We start from the raw sequence: 21,082 nt of genomic DNA, 5'->3' as shown, positions 1-21,082 counted from the left end.
CCACACTGTAAGCAATCTAATCTAATCTAATCTAAAAATTAGCAATCTAATTATCGGAGCCCTCTTTCCAGTTAAATCGCAAAAAGCGAGAATGCATTGGTCAAAGAGTTTTGCATGAACGATTTGTGAGCACTGAAAAAAAATTATTTCATAAAATAACCTGCTTTCTAGTTTCAAATGTGGAGCAAAGAATAATCTTGGCATTTTGTTTCTTTTAGCTTTTTAGACAGAATTGACCAAGTCCGACAAAATGATTACTCCCCATCAGATCAGGTAAGTGACTTAACCAGCGGAGTATAACTGATCCAAATCTGTCTCTATTCTCTCATTTCATCATCATATGTATAATAATGTATATATTCATTGACGGTCAAGCTATTGAGATGTTTTCTTTTAGACAAAAGTTATCTTTTACATCATTAGTGTTTTAAGTGGTTGGACTATGTTTGATTTGCTCTTAAGTGAAATCCAATTATGTAAATTAGAAACTAAGAACATGAAATAATTTACATTAATTACTACTTATGTTTTTTTTATAGCACTTCAAGCTATAGACATTTCACTTTTACTAATTATTTGACATAGAGTCATGGAGATGTACAGCATGGAAACAGACCCTTCGGTCCAACCTGTCCATGCTGACCAGATATCCCAATCCAATCTAGTCCCACCTGCCAGCACCCGGTCCATAATCCCTCCAAACCCTTCCTATTCATATACCCATCCAGATGCCTGACGTGTTTTAAACATTTATTTAAAAATATTCATTTTCATCATTTGTAAAGTTGGAATCAAATCATTGCCATCTTTGGGATCATACTTTGGTTCTGAACTGTTTGAGCTTCGAAAAACTAAATTTGATTTCTACGCAATGGGCATGAAAAACGATAGGCCTTAAAGGCCAAAACTCAAGAGGTTAACGTGTATCTGAGATCGACTTGTACATTAATGCAGTATATGCATAAAATTTGAAGCACCTTAAAATATACACTCACATTTACTTCATTCCAGACTTTGAATTTTCCACATATAACAGCACATCATTAGTCATTCATCCAGTAAAGACTTGACTTTTCAATACCACAACCAAGCCAAAAATATAAATTTCTACATTTCAAAGAGTGATCCCCTGCTCACAGTGACTTGTATATGGATAGATGCCAATAAGATGCTCTTGGTATGATTCTGCCTTGATGTTTCAATTCTAAACACAAACATGAATTGAAATCACCAATATCTTCTAGTTAGATGAAAGTGAGTACTGCAGATGCTGGAGAGTGAATATCTCATAGTTCCCTGTTGTACTGAATACCACATACAGTCTGAAGGTCAGTTTGTGTACGTGTGCAGGACGAAGATTATTTAAAAAACAGAAGCAGTAGGCACAAGCTGTTCTGCCATTAAGTGAAATCATGGTAAAATCATCATTCACTTCACCTCCACTTTCTTGCCAGATCCCTTGGTTTCCTTTAGTGGCCAAAGATCTGTCAACCTCATAAACACAAGGACTGAATATGCTGAAGATATTCATTCGTGGAACATCTGTTCAGTCAAAATGAATAGAACTGATTAAAGCCCAGAAATAAACCCTGTCGTCTTCTATCACATGCTGGGACAATGAGATTAAAAGTAACGCTTTACTTTCTAAATCTTTAAATTTCACTGGATTTTAAGTATTTGTGCATTCAGTGTTGTTGCTATGACTACCAAGATGATGAGAAAAGCAGGAAGTAGAGGGGGAGAGAGAGTTAGAAAGAGAAAGTCGTCCAATTCTTGATTCCAAGTCCACTTACCCTTCTCAGTTCTGCTGTTCGAATGCCACTGCTGAAATATAGTTCCATCTACATTTCTGAATCCGGCTCTGTTGTCTTTATGCTGGCAAATTGACGGATCAAGTCTTCCATCTCCCAATATGTGAAACGATTGTACAAGTCTGAATCAAAGCCAAAGATATGAATCTCTTGATGCTGGCTCAGTTGCTGCAGTTCAGTGTGTTTAGGTTTGGGGCAGCACAGTGGCCCAGTGGTTAGCACTGCTTCCTCACACAACCAGGGACCTGGGTTCGATTCCCACCTCAGGCGACTGTCTGTGTGGAGTTTGCACGTTCTCCCCGTGTCTGCGTGGGTCCAAAAGATGTACAGGTTAGGTGAATTGGCCATGCTAAATTGCCCATAGTGTTAGGTGCATTAGGTACGAGTAAATGTAGGGGAATGGGTCTGGGTGAGTTACTCTTTGGAGGATCGGTGTGGACTTGTTGGGCTAAAGGGCCTGTTTCCATACTGTAGGGAATCTAATCTAATCAAAACATTAATTTCAGTGCAGTCAGCTTCCTTTCTTCCACACGTCTCAGGGAGCTTCCCTCACTCAGTGGTCAGGCACTTTTAGTCCATGTCTATTCCTTTTTAAAAGTAATTTTAGTCCACGAAAAGTCTTGAATCTGATACATCGATATTTACTGCGATTTTAACACCTCTCCATCACAAAGAATGAAGGAAACAATATCTATTCCCTTTTGTTTCTGGTACCATTACAATGTCAGTAAAGAATAACAGCAAAAAGATTTAACAATAGCAGATATTCCACATTCACTGTCTTTGTCCTAACCTGCCTTGGGACTTGCGGTTGAACTTGTTCCCTCATCTCTGCGTTGTTTCCAACATTCACCCTTCACTGTCCATTTCTATTATCCCTGCACGGGATTGGCAATTGGTTTGAATTCAAGAGAAAAAGAAGGAGCTAGTTATCAAGGTTTTCCTGAGGGAGCGAAAGAAAGGAAGACATCTTTTCCCACTGACCGATATGGGGTTTAAAAAGAGGGAGTTGATTCCTGCTCCTTACCTGGTCATAACAAACACGAAGGCTGAGCCATCACATTACCACAGGAACAACAGAATTGGAAGCAAATTGTTCTTTCAAAATCCATAGAATCCGTAGAGTGCAGAGAGAGGCCACTCAGCCCATTGGGTCTGCACCAACCCTCTGAAAAACATCCCATCCAGACCCAACCATCCCCCCTACCCTGTCCCGGAGGGCAGTGATTCAAAGTAATTGGTAAAAGAAGTAATGATGACTCAAGAATTTTTTTTTACAGTGCAAGTGGTTAGGATTGGAGAGTGTGGTGAAGGCAGGTTCCCTCGAGGTATTCAAGAAAAAATTGGATTATTACCTGAACTGTTATGGTTTGGGAAGAAGGTGTGTAAATGGCTGGAGGTAAATTGCTCCTGTCCATAACGGAATAACACATTGGGTCCCTTGAATCAAGTTTCTCTTTAACACTCTGTTTGCCTTTGCTACCCCGAAGATATATTTGTCTTTTAATTTTGACTACCTTCCTCAATGTAACCAGTATTCTGGCCATTTATCAGATCTCTTCCATCACCAGTTTCTATGTGAGGTTGCAAACCATGGTCTGCTGCTACTTGTGTTGTGAGAACAACTTGTAGTCAATCTTCATAGCCTGATGCCTCTATTCCAATATCATTTCTATTAACAAGACAAAGCCCACAAGAGTCTGATTCTGTTCCTTCCTCCAATTTCGAGAGTCTATCCAGCACTTTCCATCTATGTATCAAGTTTTCAGCATCCGTAGTATTTTGTTTGGTGTATTACCAATTTATTGCCCTGGAGACATGGCAGCTGGTGGGATTTAATTGAATTGATTAATTAAATTTCATTAATTATAAAAAGCTTAAATTGAAAGTTGCTGTGATACAAAGACCATAGACAGACAATATAAACTAAAGGATAGAATCCTAAAGGGTCAGCAGGAGCAGAAAGGACAAGGAGTATATGTGCATGTAAAATAGAGCTGTTAATAAACCAACAATATTCTAATAATGTTCTATTGTTATTATTTCTAATATTCAGATTGTTCATAGGGGTATGCTATATGGGTACAAAGCGAGAGGATTTGGTGAATTTGTATAAGATGGCAGTTAGACCCAAGCTGGAGAATGGAATTTCAGATTTTGCTGTTCTGGAAGGGTGTGAACATGTTAGAGAGAGACTGCAAAGGGGATTTATGAGAATGGTTCCAGAGATGAGAACTTTCAGTGATTAGAATAGAGTGGAGAACTTACAATTGTTTTCCTTAGAGAGAAGAAATCGATGAGGATATCTGAAAGAAGTTTTCAAAATCATGAGGGTCTGGACAGAGGGACAAATGCTTCCAATTCATGCGAGTGGAGGACACCGCTTTAGTGTTTTACAAAATAAGCAGATGTGAGGTGAGAAGAAAGCGCTTCACACCATGAGTGGTCCGTGTTTGGAATGTACTGCCTGGAGCAGGCAGATCAATTGAGATATTCAAAAGGATATGAGATGATTATGTAAATAGAAATTATGTGCAAGATCACGGGGAGAAGGCAGGAGATTGATGTTAATTTGAGATGCTCAGTCAGTGCAGACATGATACAGTGTGAGAGGAGGTGTTTTGTGTAACAATTGTCTGGTTCTGTGGTAGTGTCAGTAGTGGTGCCATGAACAATCAACAATTGTCAGGAAGACTCAGCCGTTCTTTTAAGGGAGGAGATCTGCTGTGCTGACCTGGTCTGGCCTCTATGTGACTCCATTCCCATAGCCCATGTGATTGACTCTTCAATGCCACCTGAAATGTATCAGAGTGTTACCAACGTATCGATGCCGGGTCAGAACTCTACACCTCCTCTTCTAACAGCATTGGAGGTGCACATACACAAGGTGAACTGCAGCAGTTCAAGAAAGCTCAGAAAATAGCAAATGCAACTTCTCTATTTCAGAGAGGGAGGAGACAAAAAAAGAACAGGAAACTCTGGACCAGTTACCATGGGCAAGATTCTGGAATCTATTATTAGAAAGGTTTGAGCAGGAGATTTTGAAAATCGCAGTGCAGTTGAGCAGAGTCAGCCTGGTTTTGCGGAAGGGAGATAGTGCTGAGTAATTTGTTCTTTGAAGCAGTAATGAGCGATGTGGATAATGGGGAACCTGTAGATGTGGTGAACTTGGATTTCCATTTGATTAAAGTCTCACATTAAAGGTTGCTGCACACAATATGCGCTCATAGTGTAGGGGTTAGTTCATGAGCACACTTAGTGGATCCGTTAGCTAATGGGAAGCAGATAGTCTTCAGGAATAAGATGGAGGTGATGGACTTGGGTATTTTTGCACCTGAATCACTGGAGGTTAGCATGCAGGAAACAAGCAATTAGGTATGCAAATTAATATGGTAGGGTTTGTTACAAAGGAAGAGGAGCATAACAATAAAGTCTAACTGCCTTGGTAAGATGGCAGCTGAAGGACTGTGTACAGTTTGGGATCTTTCCCTAAGAAGGCTGGCCCAACTTATGAAGATTCACGAGACTGATTCCTGGGAAGAGGTGAGTACCCAGTGAAGAGCGATTCAGTGGACCTGTATTCCTTAGAGTATAGAAGAATGAAAGTAGATCATATTGAAGCAGGTTATTATTCAGGTGGTCAGTCAGGTCAATGCTGGGAGAGTGTTGCGTTGGCTGGGGCAGCTGGAACTAAGGCTCGGCCAGTTAGAACAGAGAAGCAAAAAGGGTCTCCGCACTCAGGCAACGGATGTTTGGATGCTGTGGATGTTTAGTCGTTGTGTTTGTTCAAGATGGGGATTGATTGATATATATATATATATATATTGATGCTGTGGAGATCAAAGGAGTTGATCATAATTGGAGTTGATGTAGATCAGCTTTCCAAGTGGGTGAGATCCCCAATTTAATGTAAGCTTACTTCTGTACCAGTTAGATTAAGGAGGATGGGATGGCACCCTCAGTAAGGTCTTGATCAGTCATGATCTCGTTGAATTGCAGAGTGCACTTGATGGGCCGAATGGTACCTCTGCTCTCACATCTTATAGCCTATGAATTTGAGGTAGCTCACCACCACCTATTCAAGTGAGTTGAGTGATAGTCAGTGAATTCTAGTCTTGCAGTTCTGCTTTTCTTCCAGTAGCAATCAAAGTGCTATCAGCAATGCTGCTCAGGTAAAGTTTCACAGGAGGTCCATCACAATAGCTTTACCCAGCCAATTGCACGCACACTGTGGAAGTGTTTTTCTCAGTCAGATATGTTTGTGAATATCCTTCTTGTCTTTTCCACCAGGATTTGCTCCGTTGCAGAGTTTTGACATCAGGGATTTTTGAAACGAGATTTCAAGTTGACAAAGTAAATTTTCAGTGAGTATGTCTCTAAATCAGTCCTATAATTTGAACGCTCCTAACTGTCGCAAGGTTATCACAGCTTCTCAAGTGACTATTTATCAGCCAAAGCCCATGGGAATTATCGAGGGAGGGAAGATCCAACCTCTGGGTAACTGACTTTTGAAGGGTTTCTCTGTTGTTGAATTGGAATTCTTTTACTGAAGACCTCTTAAGTTATCATCCAGGATGACCAATAGTTTCTGGTCTGGCCTGTGACACTCTCATCCCACAGAATGATAGCAGGAAGATGTTTTAGACTGAAGCAGTGCCAGTATGCTGCTCTGTGGTGGACGGTGCTGCCTTTTTGACGAGATGCTAAACTCTCTCCATTACAGTCAAAGGTAACCATGGATCCCATGCTGTTCCCAAGTGAACAAGGAGTTCTCCAGCATCCTGACCAGCAAACTTCTTTCATCCTATTATCACCAGAAAGCATACATTATCAAGTTCTCTGTTCGATTGCTGTGTGTGTCACTTGGCTGACCCTTTGTCTGCAATGCACTGACTGTCTTTCAAATGAGCGCTTGAAAACATTCAGATATCTGAGGACGTGAAGACAGACTAAAAAAAGTGCAAATAATTTTAATAATTCCTATTGGGGAAGTGCTAAAATTCCACTCTTTTTACTTTTGTGTTTTGACCGTGTTAAGTGAAGCCATTTTTATACTTTTTTCACGTTATTTGCATTTTTATGAAACTCTTTCCTGCCTCTGTTTCCCAGATGGTTTGCTGAATCATGGCTAAAAGATTGTATTAATTAAACAACTTGCTGATCTTTGTAAGGACATAGAAGCAGCTAATTTGAGAGATTTATGCAACAACATTTCCTGATAAGGCGTAAGGACCTTCCAAAATATAGCAAGCAATGCTGGAGGCTTCTGCTGCTGAGCAGGATCAGTGCAGAAACATTGATCTCAGGGGGCTTTCTTGGATAGTGGAAAGGGCTAAAGAGTTTTAAAATTAGTTTCCTCAATCATAGAGGAAACTGCTTAAACTTTCTGTGTCTTACTTATGGATAGTATTGACCAGTGAAAGGCGGTGTGATACATCTCAATTAACAGCTTCTAAGTCACATCAAGGACAATATCATTACATTATTAACTCACGTCAATAAAGTGTTCTACCAACACTGACAGAAAGTCATTGTGTAATATTATAGACAATATAAAATTCTTCAGTATTTAGCAAACCTCCCTCCCTCCCACTTCCCCGGTCAATAAACGTGTATTACACTATCGATTCAGTAAGTGAGATTCCTGACTCTGTTGCCTCTCTTTTCCAGTATGTTTGATGTGGGCGGACAGAGAGATGAACGTAGAAAATGGATCCAGTGCTTCAATGGTCAGTAATTGAGGGGGAGCATTTAATATTTTTTTAAAAGGCTATCAGTTGTTCTCCTGGGTGTCACATTGTTGTTAAAATTCTATGAGAACACGGCCACTGAATATAGAACTTACCATTGGATTGCTTTTGCCACTTACTCCTACTAGTTTACCCCATTGTCACTTTATTAGTTTACAGAGACCTTTTCAGATTCCAAAAGGCGTTAAGTGATGGCCATTGTCCATTTCCTATTTGTTAATTAATTTATTAATCACGAACACAGTGCACAACTACCAGCTGAAAATGCAAAGAATCAGGTTTAAGGTTAAAATGTTGATTTTGTTCCTTAATCAAAACATGGGGAAATCCACATGTGGATTTCAGGATTGTAAGTTAACAGATTCTCACTGACACAGTTCTGATTTAATGGATTGAAGCATTGGTCAGATTCTACTTAACCCAGTGCTGCCACCTAAGGGTAGGTCTCTAATGGAGCAATATGATTCCTGATGCTTCAAAGGTTCAATTGAACAGGCTGATCCAGACCAAAGCAATGCTGGGATACCAGATAACATCTGGAAGTGGTGGTGGTGGTCCTGAAATGATAATCCAGGGCAGAGTAATGGCAAGAATGATTCTTGAAAAATCAACCTTCCCGACTCCACAAAAGAAGTGATGGTGTACACTTGCAAATGGGGTATCCTGGAGCCCAGTTTGCTTCCTAAAAGATACCTGGAGGTGATGGCCTAGTGATATTATTGGGCACTATTAATCTAGAATCCCAAATAATGTTCTGGGCACCCGGATTTGCAGATGGTGGAAAATGAATTTGATTTATAAATAAGATCCTCAAAAGTGCCAAACAGCTGAAGTATTTAGACTCTTCGTGGTAAGAGTCCGTGGTAAGCCCTTGTCCAGACACCTGAATGGTGTCTGTAAGTCCCCTGGTCCCTTTGTTGAGCTGTTACAGTGCTGCTAACTCCCAATCTCAGGAAGTTATACCCTGTACTGGGTGACCATATTCTTGGAAGGAAAATGGGTACATGGATTGGTTGCTTTCGGTGGGGGGTGGTCGATTGATGTTTCAAGTGCAACAGTCAGCCCAATGCAATTGTCCCTTTTTGCTACATCATAAAACAGCCTACCTGCCATCTTACTGTATCCATCTTATTACAGCCATTAATTCCCTCCAAAGCACATTGAGCTCCTTTTCAGTAGCCTGCTGTAATTGTTACTTGTCTCTTCAATCAGGAATTAAACTGCTTTCCTGGACTGGTGTTAGAATCATCGAGGGTTACAGCATGAAAACACGCCCTTCAGCCCAACTCGTCTATACCACCCAGTTTTCACAACTAATCTAGGCCCGTCTGCCTGTGTTTGGTCCTTTTCCCTCTATACCTTTCCCATCCATGTACCTGTCCAAACGTTTTTTAAATAATGATTTGGAGATGGCAGTGTTGAACTGGGGTGGACAAAGTTAAAAACCACACAACACCAGGCTATAGTCCAACAGGTTTATTTGGAAGCACTAGTTTTCAGAGCACTACTCCTTCAACAGGTGGTTGACAATGTGTGATTTTTAACCATCTTAAATAATGAAATTGTACTCGCTTCCACTACTACCTCCATTCGAGACAATCACTACCCTCTGTGTGAAAACAATGTCCCTCTGGACCCCTCGTATCTCTCACCTTAAACCTATGCCCTCTAGTTTAAGACTCCCATACCATGGGGAAAAGCAGTAGCCTATCTACCTTTATCTGTGCCTCTTATCATTTTGTAGACCTCTATAAGGTCACCTCTCAGTCTTCAAGGAAAGAAGTCCCAGCCTATCCAGCCTCTCCTTATAACTCAAACCTTCCAGTCCAAGTAACTTCCTAAAAAATCTTTTCTGCACTCTTTCTGGTTTAATAATACCCTTTCTGCAGTGAGGTGACCAGAGTGTGAAGTGCATTTCAGATCTGAAGATTGGCCTTTACTTTGGCAGTACACAGTGACATTCGGAGCAAGTCATTGGTCAGTCAGTGCTCCATTATGGAAGGTTTCAGCTCGGAATGGTCATGTTGGATATCACCTGCTGTTCACCATGCTCCCAAAAAGTGTGACGATGGAAAAGCACAGCAGGTCAGGCAGCATCCGAGGAGCAGGAGAGTCGATGTTTCAGGAATAAGCCCTTCATCAGGAAAGACTAAGCCAGCTAGCCTGCATATCCCTGGACAATTTAGCATGGCTAATCTACCTCACCTGCACATCTTTGGATTGTGGGAGGAAACCGGAGCACCCAGAGGCACTGACCTGCTGTGCTTTTCCAGTGTCACACTTTTTGATCTCCAGAATCTGTGGTCCTCATTTTCTCATGTTCACCATGTTCCCTCTACTGGTCAGGCCATTGATGGCACCTCATCCAACTTTAGCATCACTAGGTTCTGTTAAAGACCGATTGGTGGTTCTGATTTGGAGATGCTGGTGTTGGACTGGGGTGTACAGAGTTAAAAATCACACAACACCAGATTATAGTCCAACAGGTTTAATTGGAAGCACTAGCGTTTGGAGCGCTGCTCCTTCATCAGGTGGTTGTGGAGTACATAATTGTAAGAGACACAATTTATAGCAAAAGTTTACAGTGTGATGTAACTGAAATCATACAATGAAAAATGCCTTCACTGTTTGTTAAGTCTCTCATCTGTTAGAATGACCATGTTAGTTTCACTTCTTTCATATGGGGAGAAAGTGAGGACTGCAGATGCTGGAGATCAGAGCTGAAAATGTGTTGCTGGAAAAGCGCAGCATCCAAGGAACAGGAGAATCGATGTTTCGGGCATAAGCGCTTCTTCAGGAAGGAATAAGCCCTGAAGAAGGGCTTATGTCCGAAACATCGATTCTCCTGTTCTTTGGATGCTGCCTGACCTGCTGCGCTTTTCCAGCAACACATTTTCAGCTCACTTCTTTCATATATAAATCGCAAAACGTTTTTTTAAAAGTTACGTTCTCAAGTGAACTTTAACAATTGGTGTCAGCCCAGTAAATGTATTGGGTATTAGCACCCCTCTGTGCTGTTGTCTGTACCATAATGTTTAGACTGATTCTAATCTAAAAAATGAATTAACAAAGTCTTACTTGGATTGATGCAGTTTTCGAGCAGAGTACAATGTAACCCTGCAAGTACAAATTCATCCCACAGGTGTGTGTGTGTGTGTGTGTGCGCGTCAGTGTGTGTATATAATGCAATGAAGTCACCTGTAATGTGACACTTTTCCCTGCTGCCTGTCTCAAAGTCCGCCTTGGAGGATGGTCACCCAAAGGTCCGAGGTCGAATGTCCTGGACCGCTGAAGTGTTCCCCGACTGGGAGGGAAACGCTCCTGTCTGTTGATTGTTGTCTGTTACCAAAATCAGGATATTACATTTGAATCCAGTAACCATGTTATTTTCTTGTTTCCATTTCCTTTCCCTTCTGTCTCCGTGGACTGAATGGAATTGTCAATCTGCCCCCGACTACACATAGATGTCACGGCCATTATTTTTGTGGTGGCCAGTAGTAGCTACAACATGGTGATAAGGGAAGACAACAACACCAATCGACTCCGAGAAGCTCTTGATCTCTTCAAAAGCATTTGGAATAACAGGTAAAAGAAAACCTGCCTTTTTTTTTAATACAGACGTATGTTTGGCTGTCAAGTTTTTTTTTGAGAGGCTGATGTTTTATCGGCTGTTTAAGGCTGCACTTCCTGTGATTTTCATTCCCTCTGTCTCTTCTCATTTAAAGTTATGCAGAACTTGGCCAAGAAATCACAAATTTAGTTTCAATTTGGCCTTTTGGTAACCATTATTGAGGAGCAGTGTCACCTGCATATCCCCGGACAGTAGAGAAAATAAGGATTTTGTATTTACTGCTATCATCTTCGGACAATGGATCCCGACATTTCTCATTCTGCTGGGTGAATTAATCTTAATACATAACATTTTTATACACAATTTTACCATCTGCCTTTATGTGGAATTGACTGCTTGTGTTGACTGAGAACCCTCCAGTTCATTCTCTTGTAATTCCACTGGGAATTCTAGTAATGGTTATTCCTGAGGAGCGAGTTGGGTCACCACTCCTTATCATCAATACTTTCCTGTTTTAAAGAGGAGCTGAGAATAGAACTATTTTTAAATTGCTGGTCCTCCTATTATTCGCATGCTGCGGTATGTTAATTACTTAGATATTGCAGTTAAAGACGTAAGATATCAAATTAGGGACAATTGGAGGTCAATAGTGGGAGAAATTGCAACAAACTAAAAGGAGGCCATAATAACCTTGCAGGATAAGTACATAATTGGCAAATTACTTTCAACACACACAAATGTGAAGTATATTTTTACAAGAAATATAAGGAGTTATTCATTAAGAAATAATGGGGCAACATAGTGGCTCAGTGGTTAGCACTGCTGCCTCACAGCGCCAGGGACCTGGGTTTGATTCCACACTCTGGTGACTGTCTGTGTGGAGTTTGCACTTTCTCCCTGTGTCTGCCTGGGTTTCCTCTGGGTGCTCCAGTTTCCTACCACAATTCAAAGATGTGCAGGTTAGGTGAATTGCCCATGCTAAATTGTCCGTAGTGTTAGGTGCATTAGTCAGGGGTAAATGTAGGGGAATGGGTCTGGGTGGGTTGCTCTTCGGAGGGTTGTTGTGGACCTGTTGGGCTGAAGGGCCTGTTTCCACACTGTAGGTAATCTAATCTAATCTAATCTAGTCATACTGCTTCAGTAAGCATTGGGCCTCAGTAGATGTGCACTGACAGACTGCAAACTGTAACTGTTACTCCAATCCCAGCGAACCCACTGTATGGGTAGGAGTTGCTGGTTTACCACGTGCTGACTGGTGTCCCTTTGTGCTAGGTGGCTGCGAACCATTTCTGTCATCCTCTTCTTGAACAAGCAAGACCTTCTGGCTGAGAAAGTGTTGGCGGGAAAATCCAAAATTGAAGACTATTTTCCAGAATATACACGCTACACGACACCAGATGACGGTAATGCTTTTTCAGTTTTGTACTAATTGTGGAGAGACTCTTTAGGAGCAAGGGTCCATAAGAATGAGGAGCAGGAGTAGGCCGTTTGGCCCGTCGAGCCTGCTGTGCCATTCAATAAGATCATGGCTGACCTTCTCATGGACTCAACTCCACTTACCCACCTGCTGGCCGTAACCCTTAATTCCTTTACTGTTCAAAATCTATCTATCTTCACCTTAAACACATTCAGTGAGGTAGCCTCAGCTGCCTCACTGGGCAGGAATTCTACAGATTCACAATCCTTTGGCTGGAAAGATTCTTCCTCAACTCCGTCCAAAATCTACTGCCTGTTATTTTGAGGCTATGCCCCCTAGTTCTAGTTTCACCCAATAGTGGAAACAATCTCCCTGCTTCTATCTTATCCATTCTCTTTATAATTGTATATGTTTTGATAAGATCCCCCCCCCCCACCTCACTTTTCTAAAGCAGGAAATGCCTATTTAACCCTTTTGAGCCTTGAGACATTGGCTTAACAGTGTCCATCCATCTATCGTGTCTGCATATCTCTCAGCCCCTAGGACTGACAAAAAAAACTATTGATCTCAGATTTCAAATGAATGTGATCAAGCATTAATTGCTGTTTGCAGAAGTGTTCCAAACCTCTACCACACAATACATGTATTAGTGACTCTCATTTCACTTCCACCTCAATAAAGGCTTGCCCCCATGGGTATTTTATTTTTAAAAATTCACAGGATGTCTGACAAGACCAGCATTTATTACACTACAGCCATTCAAGACTCTGCTATTCATACCTCAACAAAGCACATACAAAAGCACAATAGTGCAGATGCTGGCAATCTGAAACAAAATGCAGGAAATGTTCAGGTCTGGTATCATCTGGAGAAATGAGAAGAGTTCGCAGCTTAGATCAATGACCTTTCATCAGAATCTCTGGACACATCTTTTGTTATTTTTCTGGTCCCAGAACCACTTCCTTTTGACTCACACCATCAACTCTTCTGGGATTGAATTTCTCCTGATCTTCCACCCTACTACTGACCTTCCTTTTTGTTCTCTGTTCCCCTTGTCACTGGCCCAAAGTCTGCTATATTCCTGATTTGTCCATGTTCTAACAAAAGGGTGTTAGCCTGAAACCTTACTCTGTTTCTCACCATAGATATCATCAGACTTGGGTATTTGCAGCATTTCCTATTTCTACCTCGTGTAGTGATTATAATGAGGTCTGCCAGGTGGACCTTATAGAATATCAGTTCCCTGACTGGGGCTGTTAATCTGGTCCAATCAGGGAGCCCTGACTGACAGATATAATCAGGAGGATACACAGCATGGGTGCTGGGGGAAAAATAAGCACTACCGCAGTTAGGCAGTAGTGTGGGGGTAGGAAAAAAAAAGAAAAAAAGTAATTAGGAGGGTCAGGGGTTCTGCTCACTTTCGAAGCTGACTCTGAGGGAGCTGGGTCAGAATCATGTACTTTGCACATGGAAATACACAGTGACTTGGTGATGGGATACTGGCCTCTGTGGAGTTATCTCCCCTCTATGGACTAATTGTTCACATCTTTGATTTATTGCATTTGGAAAGATAAGAAGTGTTTGAGTGAACTTTTTGATGCATTTATCATTGTTCAGGCCTTCTTCTGTCTATAGCTCTGACATGCACCTCTGACCCAATTTGCTTGTGTTTGACTCCAGTCGCTGACCTGTTTCTAGTCCCTCTGAGCTAATTGCCACTTTGACACTTGCACTGACAGAACGCCAGTAAAAGCAGTTTACCAGCCTGTATTTATGTCATAGTATTATCTTAGAACCCACATCTCCGCCATCCTCCCCCAAGCTGCTGTAAAGAAACTGTGCAGTTGAATTATTTTATTAATGATTTTTGTCTATTAATGCCTGCATTCATTTCCTCTCTGGAACTATTCAAATGTCTATCAGAGGCAAGTTTGCCTTGCAGCCTTCAATTCATTCTCTTCCAGTGGGTCTTGATGTGATTCATAACAAGCCAGCAATAACTAATAAGCTGTTTCTTGAACTGTTTTTTTAAATGCGTTGTTTCTTTGTTTCGGAAACAGCAACACCAGAACCTGGAGAAGATGCAAGAGTTACAAGAGCAAAATACTTTGTACGGGATGAATTTCTTGTGAGTATTTACTGATGCAGAGTCAGAGGGAACTTGGGCAACAGATCTCCTGTTTAACGGAACCAAGAGGGGCAAAACTGCGAATGCTGGAAATCAAAAATAAAAACAGAGAATGATGGACGCTATCTAATTGCCTTTTTGGAGAGGGAAGCAGAGTTAACATTTCCAGCCAAGAACCTCCCAGCAGACCCAAAAACATTTGTTCTCTCTCCACAGCTGCTCCTAGACCAGCTGAATTGTTCCTATTGTTTTTCTCTTTATATTGGAGCGTTTCCCATTTTATTTAGTAATGTAACAGAAATTGAAGAGCAGTTTGCAAAGCCTGTAGCACATTGTCTGAGTTTGAACAGAAGACAACGTTATCAGTGCTTGGACATCTTTCTAACACTTGAGCATGATTTTCCCCTCCTCTGTTTATTTGAAAGTGGTATTTGTCTTTATCCCACCCTTCCCCACAGTTTAATCCTCAAAATAGTTTTTATGAGATGCAGAGTAATTTGGTAACTTACGCATAGTATGTTTTTATATTTTAAAAGCGACTGTCGGTAATAAAGATCTTGAAGTCTACACTACTACCTGACTATACCTAAACACTAAGATCCCTCTGATTTTAATCTCCTGCACATTCCCAATTTTCTCCCCTCCATCATTAGCAGCCATGGGAAACGCGGGGTTACAGGGCTAGAATCGGGGTTTGGGTCTGGGTGGGATGCTCTTGTGAGGGTCAGTGTGGACTCGATGGGCTGAATGGCCTGCTTCCACACTAGAGGTATTCAATGATTCCATAACTTCAGTGGTCTTGTCCCTAAATCTGGAATACCCACACTAAACGTCCCTGCCTCTCCCTGCTGCTTTAATCTGTTCTTTAAGAACCATCCATTGCAGTCTCTCTTTGTAATTTGTTGTCAAATATGACTTCATCCCATACTGGATTGTTTAACAATGTTGATCGTTTGTTATAGTGAGGGAAAGCCTGTTTGCTTTTGCTTTGTGGCTAACAGATAAGAAGGGAAACATGTCATATTTGAAACATTCCATGCATGTCACTTTTGTCCAAGAATCAGTATCTGACTAAGTTGTGAGCATAGGCAAAGGCAAGTATTGATAAGTGCTTGTTGCTTCTTTCTGCAGAGGATCAGCACAGCGAGCGGAGATGGACGACACTACTGTTACCCTCACTTCACCTGTGCCGTAGATACAGAAAACATCCGCAGAGTATTCAATGACTGTCGAGACATTATTCAGAGAATGCATCTTCGCCAGTATGAACTATTGTGATGGAGAAACAACCCGAGTTCTTGATTTTTGGACTCCCTGATTCCTTTTTCTTAATGTGCCCACACAGGGCGGGAGAGGTATGAGTGAAGTGGATCAACTTTGCTCTCGGAATTCTCTCTTTCTTCACTTCTCCTCTCTTGTATTCTCTTCTCCTTTCTTCATGCATCCCATTGTATTTGTTTTTACAAAAAAACTCTGCTCCTGCTCCTTCTCTGTGGTTCCAGTGAGCCCTCTGGCTACCTCTGTGTCTGACAGATGCCTGAGTATACCTCAGCCTGTCTCCCTCCAGGCTTGTAGCTCTATTGTCTAGTCGTCTCTGCCCTTAGGCAGCACAAGATGGCACTACCCTCAGACCTCTGAGTTCCTTTTCAATACAACACTTGGGAGTACTTGATGGGGTAAAATATATTAGGATGAAAATGCACTTTTTGCATCAGGTCATTTTGAAAAAATACTGTCGAGGAAGTTCAAGCAATGTAGCAGCACCACAACATTGAATAGTTTCACTGTTTCCAGCATTAAGGAACGCAGGGCGGCTGAAAGAAAAGCACCTCGTCTTACGCCAGTGATGGCAAAGATTTTGTCTAAAACAAAAACCAAGAGGCAGGATGCCCATGTCCTACAAGTAGGAGCTGTGTTTTGAGGTCTTGGGGCTATCGAGTCTCATCACATCTTAGAAACTGCTTCAATTTCTACAAGAAGGCTGGAAACAGCCCCACACACACGCGCGCGCACACAGACACACACTCATGTTTGCTCAAGCTGTCAATTACGATCCCTTAGCTTAGATCATGAACGGACAAATAGTCCAACATTTGGTTTTTTTCTGTTTGTTTTACTGCTGATTATCTTGTACAGACTGTAAAATGTATTATTTTGTACAACTTTATTGAAGAAAAATACTTGTAGACGATCTTTGTGCCTTGATTATGGCGGTACCTGTGAAATGAGCTAAGATGTAAGTATGTTTGATTGCGCTGTACAGCTTCATGTCCAAAACCTATCGACAGCATTGGCTGGAGATGGGGAGTTTATCTGTAGAGATTAGTTTTTTTTTCTGGTTTATAAAGAAGGAAAATGCTCTTTAGTAAAAAAAAAACTGTATAAATTATGCAAATTAACCACTTACCTTTACAAGAAGAGGTCAGAGGTGACGAGATGTTGCAACATCAGGCCTTGCTTTGGATTCTCAGCTTTAACACATCGGAATCCATTCAAGTGTCCAAACCGCAACATGGAATTATTTCTATGGGAACCAAGGTTTTTTTGCTAGAAATATACATGTTTGGTAATTCTTCGGTCATTCATAGACCTTCACAAATGCATAGGCATTGTGAACGTGTGAGCACCATTAGATAGGGTCTTAAATCCTTGTACCAACAGCAGCTTTTATTGTGCAAGTAAATAGTACAAAAACGGGAAAAAAAAACAACTAAGGTGTAAACCTTTGTGTCTGGCCTAAAAGAATTACATAATGACATTTTTATTTCTCTTTTAATAAAGAGATATGTTAGAAAAGTTTATTTTAAATATTGTAGAATTTGAGATGTGTGAATATTTCTCAGACTTGAATAATTTATGCAAATCACATTCTCCGAACAAGTTGTGGTACAGTATGGAAAAAAGAAGCAAAAATCGCTGTAGCAATAAGGCATGTCCTTTTTAGTAACTATTACACTGCTTTATATTTTATACCTAGGTGTTTTATGTCTCTGTGAGTATATACTTTTCATGTGTCTGAGAAAACTTGTACAATTTGTACAATGTTAAAAAAAAATTACAGTTGCAATAACGGAAACATAGTTAAGTGTTAGTTCTATATTACTTTAAAATGGAGACCTGATGTGAGCTACCTTCTCCACCCCCCCCCCAACCCTCCCCACAAAGGGTTTTTGTATTCTCTGTGCTTAATTAACATCTACCTTCCAAAACCGAGCGACCTTTGAGTAGGAAAGATGAGACAACCATGGCAAAGAAACACAGTCTACCTTTGAAATATGGAGGCAAGCCCCAAGCCTCATGTCAAATAATCAAGCTTGGAATGGTGTTTAATGGGATCGAAGTGATGAGAGATCCAATCCTCCCATCGCCCATGTTGAAAAATTAATTTCTCAAACTGAGGGCTGATTGATTAAGGCAGATGAGATGAAAAATCGTAGCTTAACTTTTGTAATCATAGATTCCCTACAGTGTGGAAACAGGCCTTTCAGCCCAACAAGTCCATACTGACCCTCCGAAGAGTAACCCACCCAGACCCATTTCCCTACCTTATTACTCTACCCCTGACTAATGCACCTAAACAACACATCCCTGAACACTATGGGCAATTTAATATGGCCAATTCGCCTAACCTGAACATCTTTGGACTGTGGGAGGAAACCCAGGCAGACATGGGGGGAATGTGCAAACTCCACACAGACAGTCACCCAAGGCTGGAATCGAACCGGGGTAGCTAGTGCTGTGAGGTAGCAGTGCTAACCACTGAGCCACCCTCTTTATGTTGCAGGCGTTTTAACAAGTCCAGAAATTTCGATTTGTATTTTTGAAATCCACACTGCTCCTCTTCTAAGAGTGCATGACAATCAATGTTCCCCAAATCATGTGTGACTATAATTATATGAAATATACTATTTCAGTTCAATACTATGAGCGAATGTTTAATCCCTGTGCAAGAAATTCAGAAGCAGAAGATTTATAAATGGCTTTACAATTTAATCTTGGTGTATAAACTCTTCCCTGCTGCAGGGGGCGAATGAGCTAAAGCAGTTTTGGATAGCTGGATGCAGAGGTAGTGTTTCAGTTCCCTGGTCGAGACTTGGGAGTTCAGCGGTCTTCCAGGGATACAAACTCTGTGTACAATGATTAAAGGCTTACAGTTCAGACGCACCTGTTATCTTAATGGTGCTGTTTTACATTTGGTTTTTAAGTTACTTGCAGGAATGTAACAGATGAGGCTTAGTACATTGATTATGCTACACCTGATCAGAGAGTGTTCAACACTGTCTCTCCGTGACTGTGGGAGCAGAATGGGATCTGTGCCTCCAGACATTGAGGGATGCAGAAAGAATTCTGATTTCAATACAGGACATCTTCTGGTGGACAATACATTAAGAAAGGTGCTTTGGATCAGGTGATCTGAGCTCAAGTAGATGGAAAAGAAAGTAAGTGTCAATAATTAGATTGAGAACATGTTGAAAGAATATACTCTGAGTTGAATGAGTGAATCCCTATGCTATGGGATTCTGATATTTTTGGAATAATCAATTGCTCTTTGTTCCCCTGTGTCAGCAACAAAGGAACCATTTGTCTTTCTGGAAGACTATCATTGTTCGGAATGATCCTCCCTCATTCCTTCCCTCCCTCCCTCCCTCACAATTGGAGACCAAGTCCTCTTGGCAATACTTCACACATTCTGATGAAATTAGATAATATTCATCTCATAGTTTCAGCAGTCATTTTTCTAAGAGGACGTTGATCTTTTCAAAAAAAAAGTTCATAAAGTTTTGTTGTAAGGAACTTTCCAAATGATCATTAAATTTATTGGTCAATTATGTGAATTAATAGTTTTTTCAGAGATTATTTGAAGTCACCCATGGCAGGAGCCACCCCTATGAGGAATTCCCCTCCATTGGTCACCTCTTGCTCCCTTAGTCTATCTTGTGCTACTCTGCCATGGTGGCTCCTTGCTCTTCAGCTTATAGAAGGATCTAGGGCTCTTGTGGTGCAATGATAAGTGTCCCTATCTCTGAACCAGGCAGCCTGGGTCCAAGTCCAATTTCTTCCAGAGGTGTGTCATAAGGTCTCTGAACAGGTTTATTAGAACATATCTATAGAAGGACCTAAATGTGGGGAAACATTCAAACTTTTTAAGGTACAAAAATAAGCATTAATATCCAGTGATGTAAGTTATTTCACTTCTCTTTCATGAAATGAATGAATGAGCATTTTGTTAAGAGAGTACTGAAACTGCATGTTCGCATTAATGGTGAATATCTGGGAAATACATAAGTTTGAGTTATGTGGAATATGTCCGAGATAATTCTTTGAGACTTGGGATGATACCAATCATTAGCAGACGTTAAGAACATCCCAGGGTGAATCCACATGTTGCTAGATTCCACCTGAATTGCAGTTTACCTTGGTTAGAAAAATGGGATGTGGGTTTCACTGGCTGGATTATTGTCAGTCAGAGATTCCAATCAGTTTTGGGTGAGCATTGTGCCTTGTGTGGACTGGACTGGTCATGTAACCCTTTTAATCTCTGCACCTAAAGTGTGAAGCCAGTTAAAGTGAATGCCTGTTGCCCTTCCATTGACTCAGTTGCCTGGTTCAGTTTCTAAGACAAGATTAGAAGCATTGAGCTTATCACATCAAATTCCCACCATGTCAGATGTGTGAAAAAACATGCAGTAGATCTGATGTATTGTGAACTGACATCCAACAAAAAAAAAGCGAGCACTGTTGGATGGCTATAAAAATGCAAACTCGTTTACTACTGTCGTTACAAAGAGCATCTGCAGTCCTCAGTTTTGCCTGTTACAAAGAGCAACTCTGCCCGTCCTGGTCTAACCTACAGGGGGCGGTAGTCCCACACACACTGCAACTGCAAGATGAATCATGGATGGTACGGCGTGCCTTCCCCCCCCCCCCCCTTGAGTTGTTTCCCCACAGGTAGCAATGCTTTGAGCCATCTCCACACTACATTCTGGAATTGCTTCCATAAACCTCTACCACGCCACCTCATGGCACTTTAAGATGCTCTTCAAATCCACAACTGTTAGTTATCTAACCTCTTGCTTTGGCACTGTCTCAATGTTTGCCTGACTCTGTTCTGTGAATAACACCCATGTATACTTTCTATAAACGCAATGTTGCTTTGACTTGCCAGAGTCAACCACATTCCAAGATTTTGTTTTTAAAAAAACAGTAAATGCTTTACACAACTGCATTTTACCAGTAGACGTGTTAATGAGCAGTAACTGCTTAAACACAGGGAAGTGCAAAATGAACAAGGGGGCTGTTAAATTTGCAGCAAGACATAGTTCCATAATAGTATTTGACCATGCATTGTATACACTGGCTGTTAGAATGCCATCTTGGAAATAGAACCCAAAGTGTGCTTGAAAT

General features: G+C 41.1%; 1 protein-coding gene across 2 annotated transcripts in view; it reads left to right on the top strand.

The window, feature by feature from the left end:
* Window positions 1-17,757, top strand: part of LOC122548864 (guanine nucleotide-binding protein G(s) subunit alpha-like) — a 294,455-nt gene extending 276,698 nt beyond the window's left edge. For both annotated transcript variants that reach the window (XM_043687749.1, XM_043687750.1), the window contains exons 6-12: window positions 219-273; window positions 6,102-6,175; window positions 7,482-7,540; window positions 11,026-11,146; window positions 12,405-12,535; window positions 14,610-14,677; window positions 15,809-17,757. In XM_043687749.1, the coding sequence (XP_043543684.1) occupies window positions 219-273; window positions 6,102-6,175; window positions 7,482-7,540; window positions 11,026-11,146; window positions 12,405-12,535; window positions 14,610-14,677; window positions 15,809-15,955 (655 nt within the window). In that variant the 3' untranslated portion in view covers window positions 15,956-17,757. The remainder of the gene's footprint in view (window positions 1-218; window positions 274-6,101; window positions 6,176-7,481; window positions 7,541-11,025; window positions 11,147-12,404; window positions 12,536-14,609; window positions 14,678-15,808) is intronic.
* Window positions 17,758-21,082: the final 3,325 nt, after the last annotated feature.

The sequence above is a fragment of the Chiloscyllium plagiosum genome, chromosome 4, assembly GCF_004010195.1.
Source record: "Chiloscyllium plagiosum isolate BGI_BamShark_2017 chromosome 4, ASM401019v2, whole genome shotgun sequence".
Taxonomy (NCBI): domain Eukaryota; kingdom Metazoa; phylum Chordata; class Chondrichthyes; order Orectolobiformes; family Hemiscylliidae; genus Chiloscyllium; species Chiloscyllium plagiosum.
This window is presented reverse-complemented; position numbering and strand designations above follow the sequence as displayed.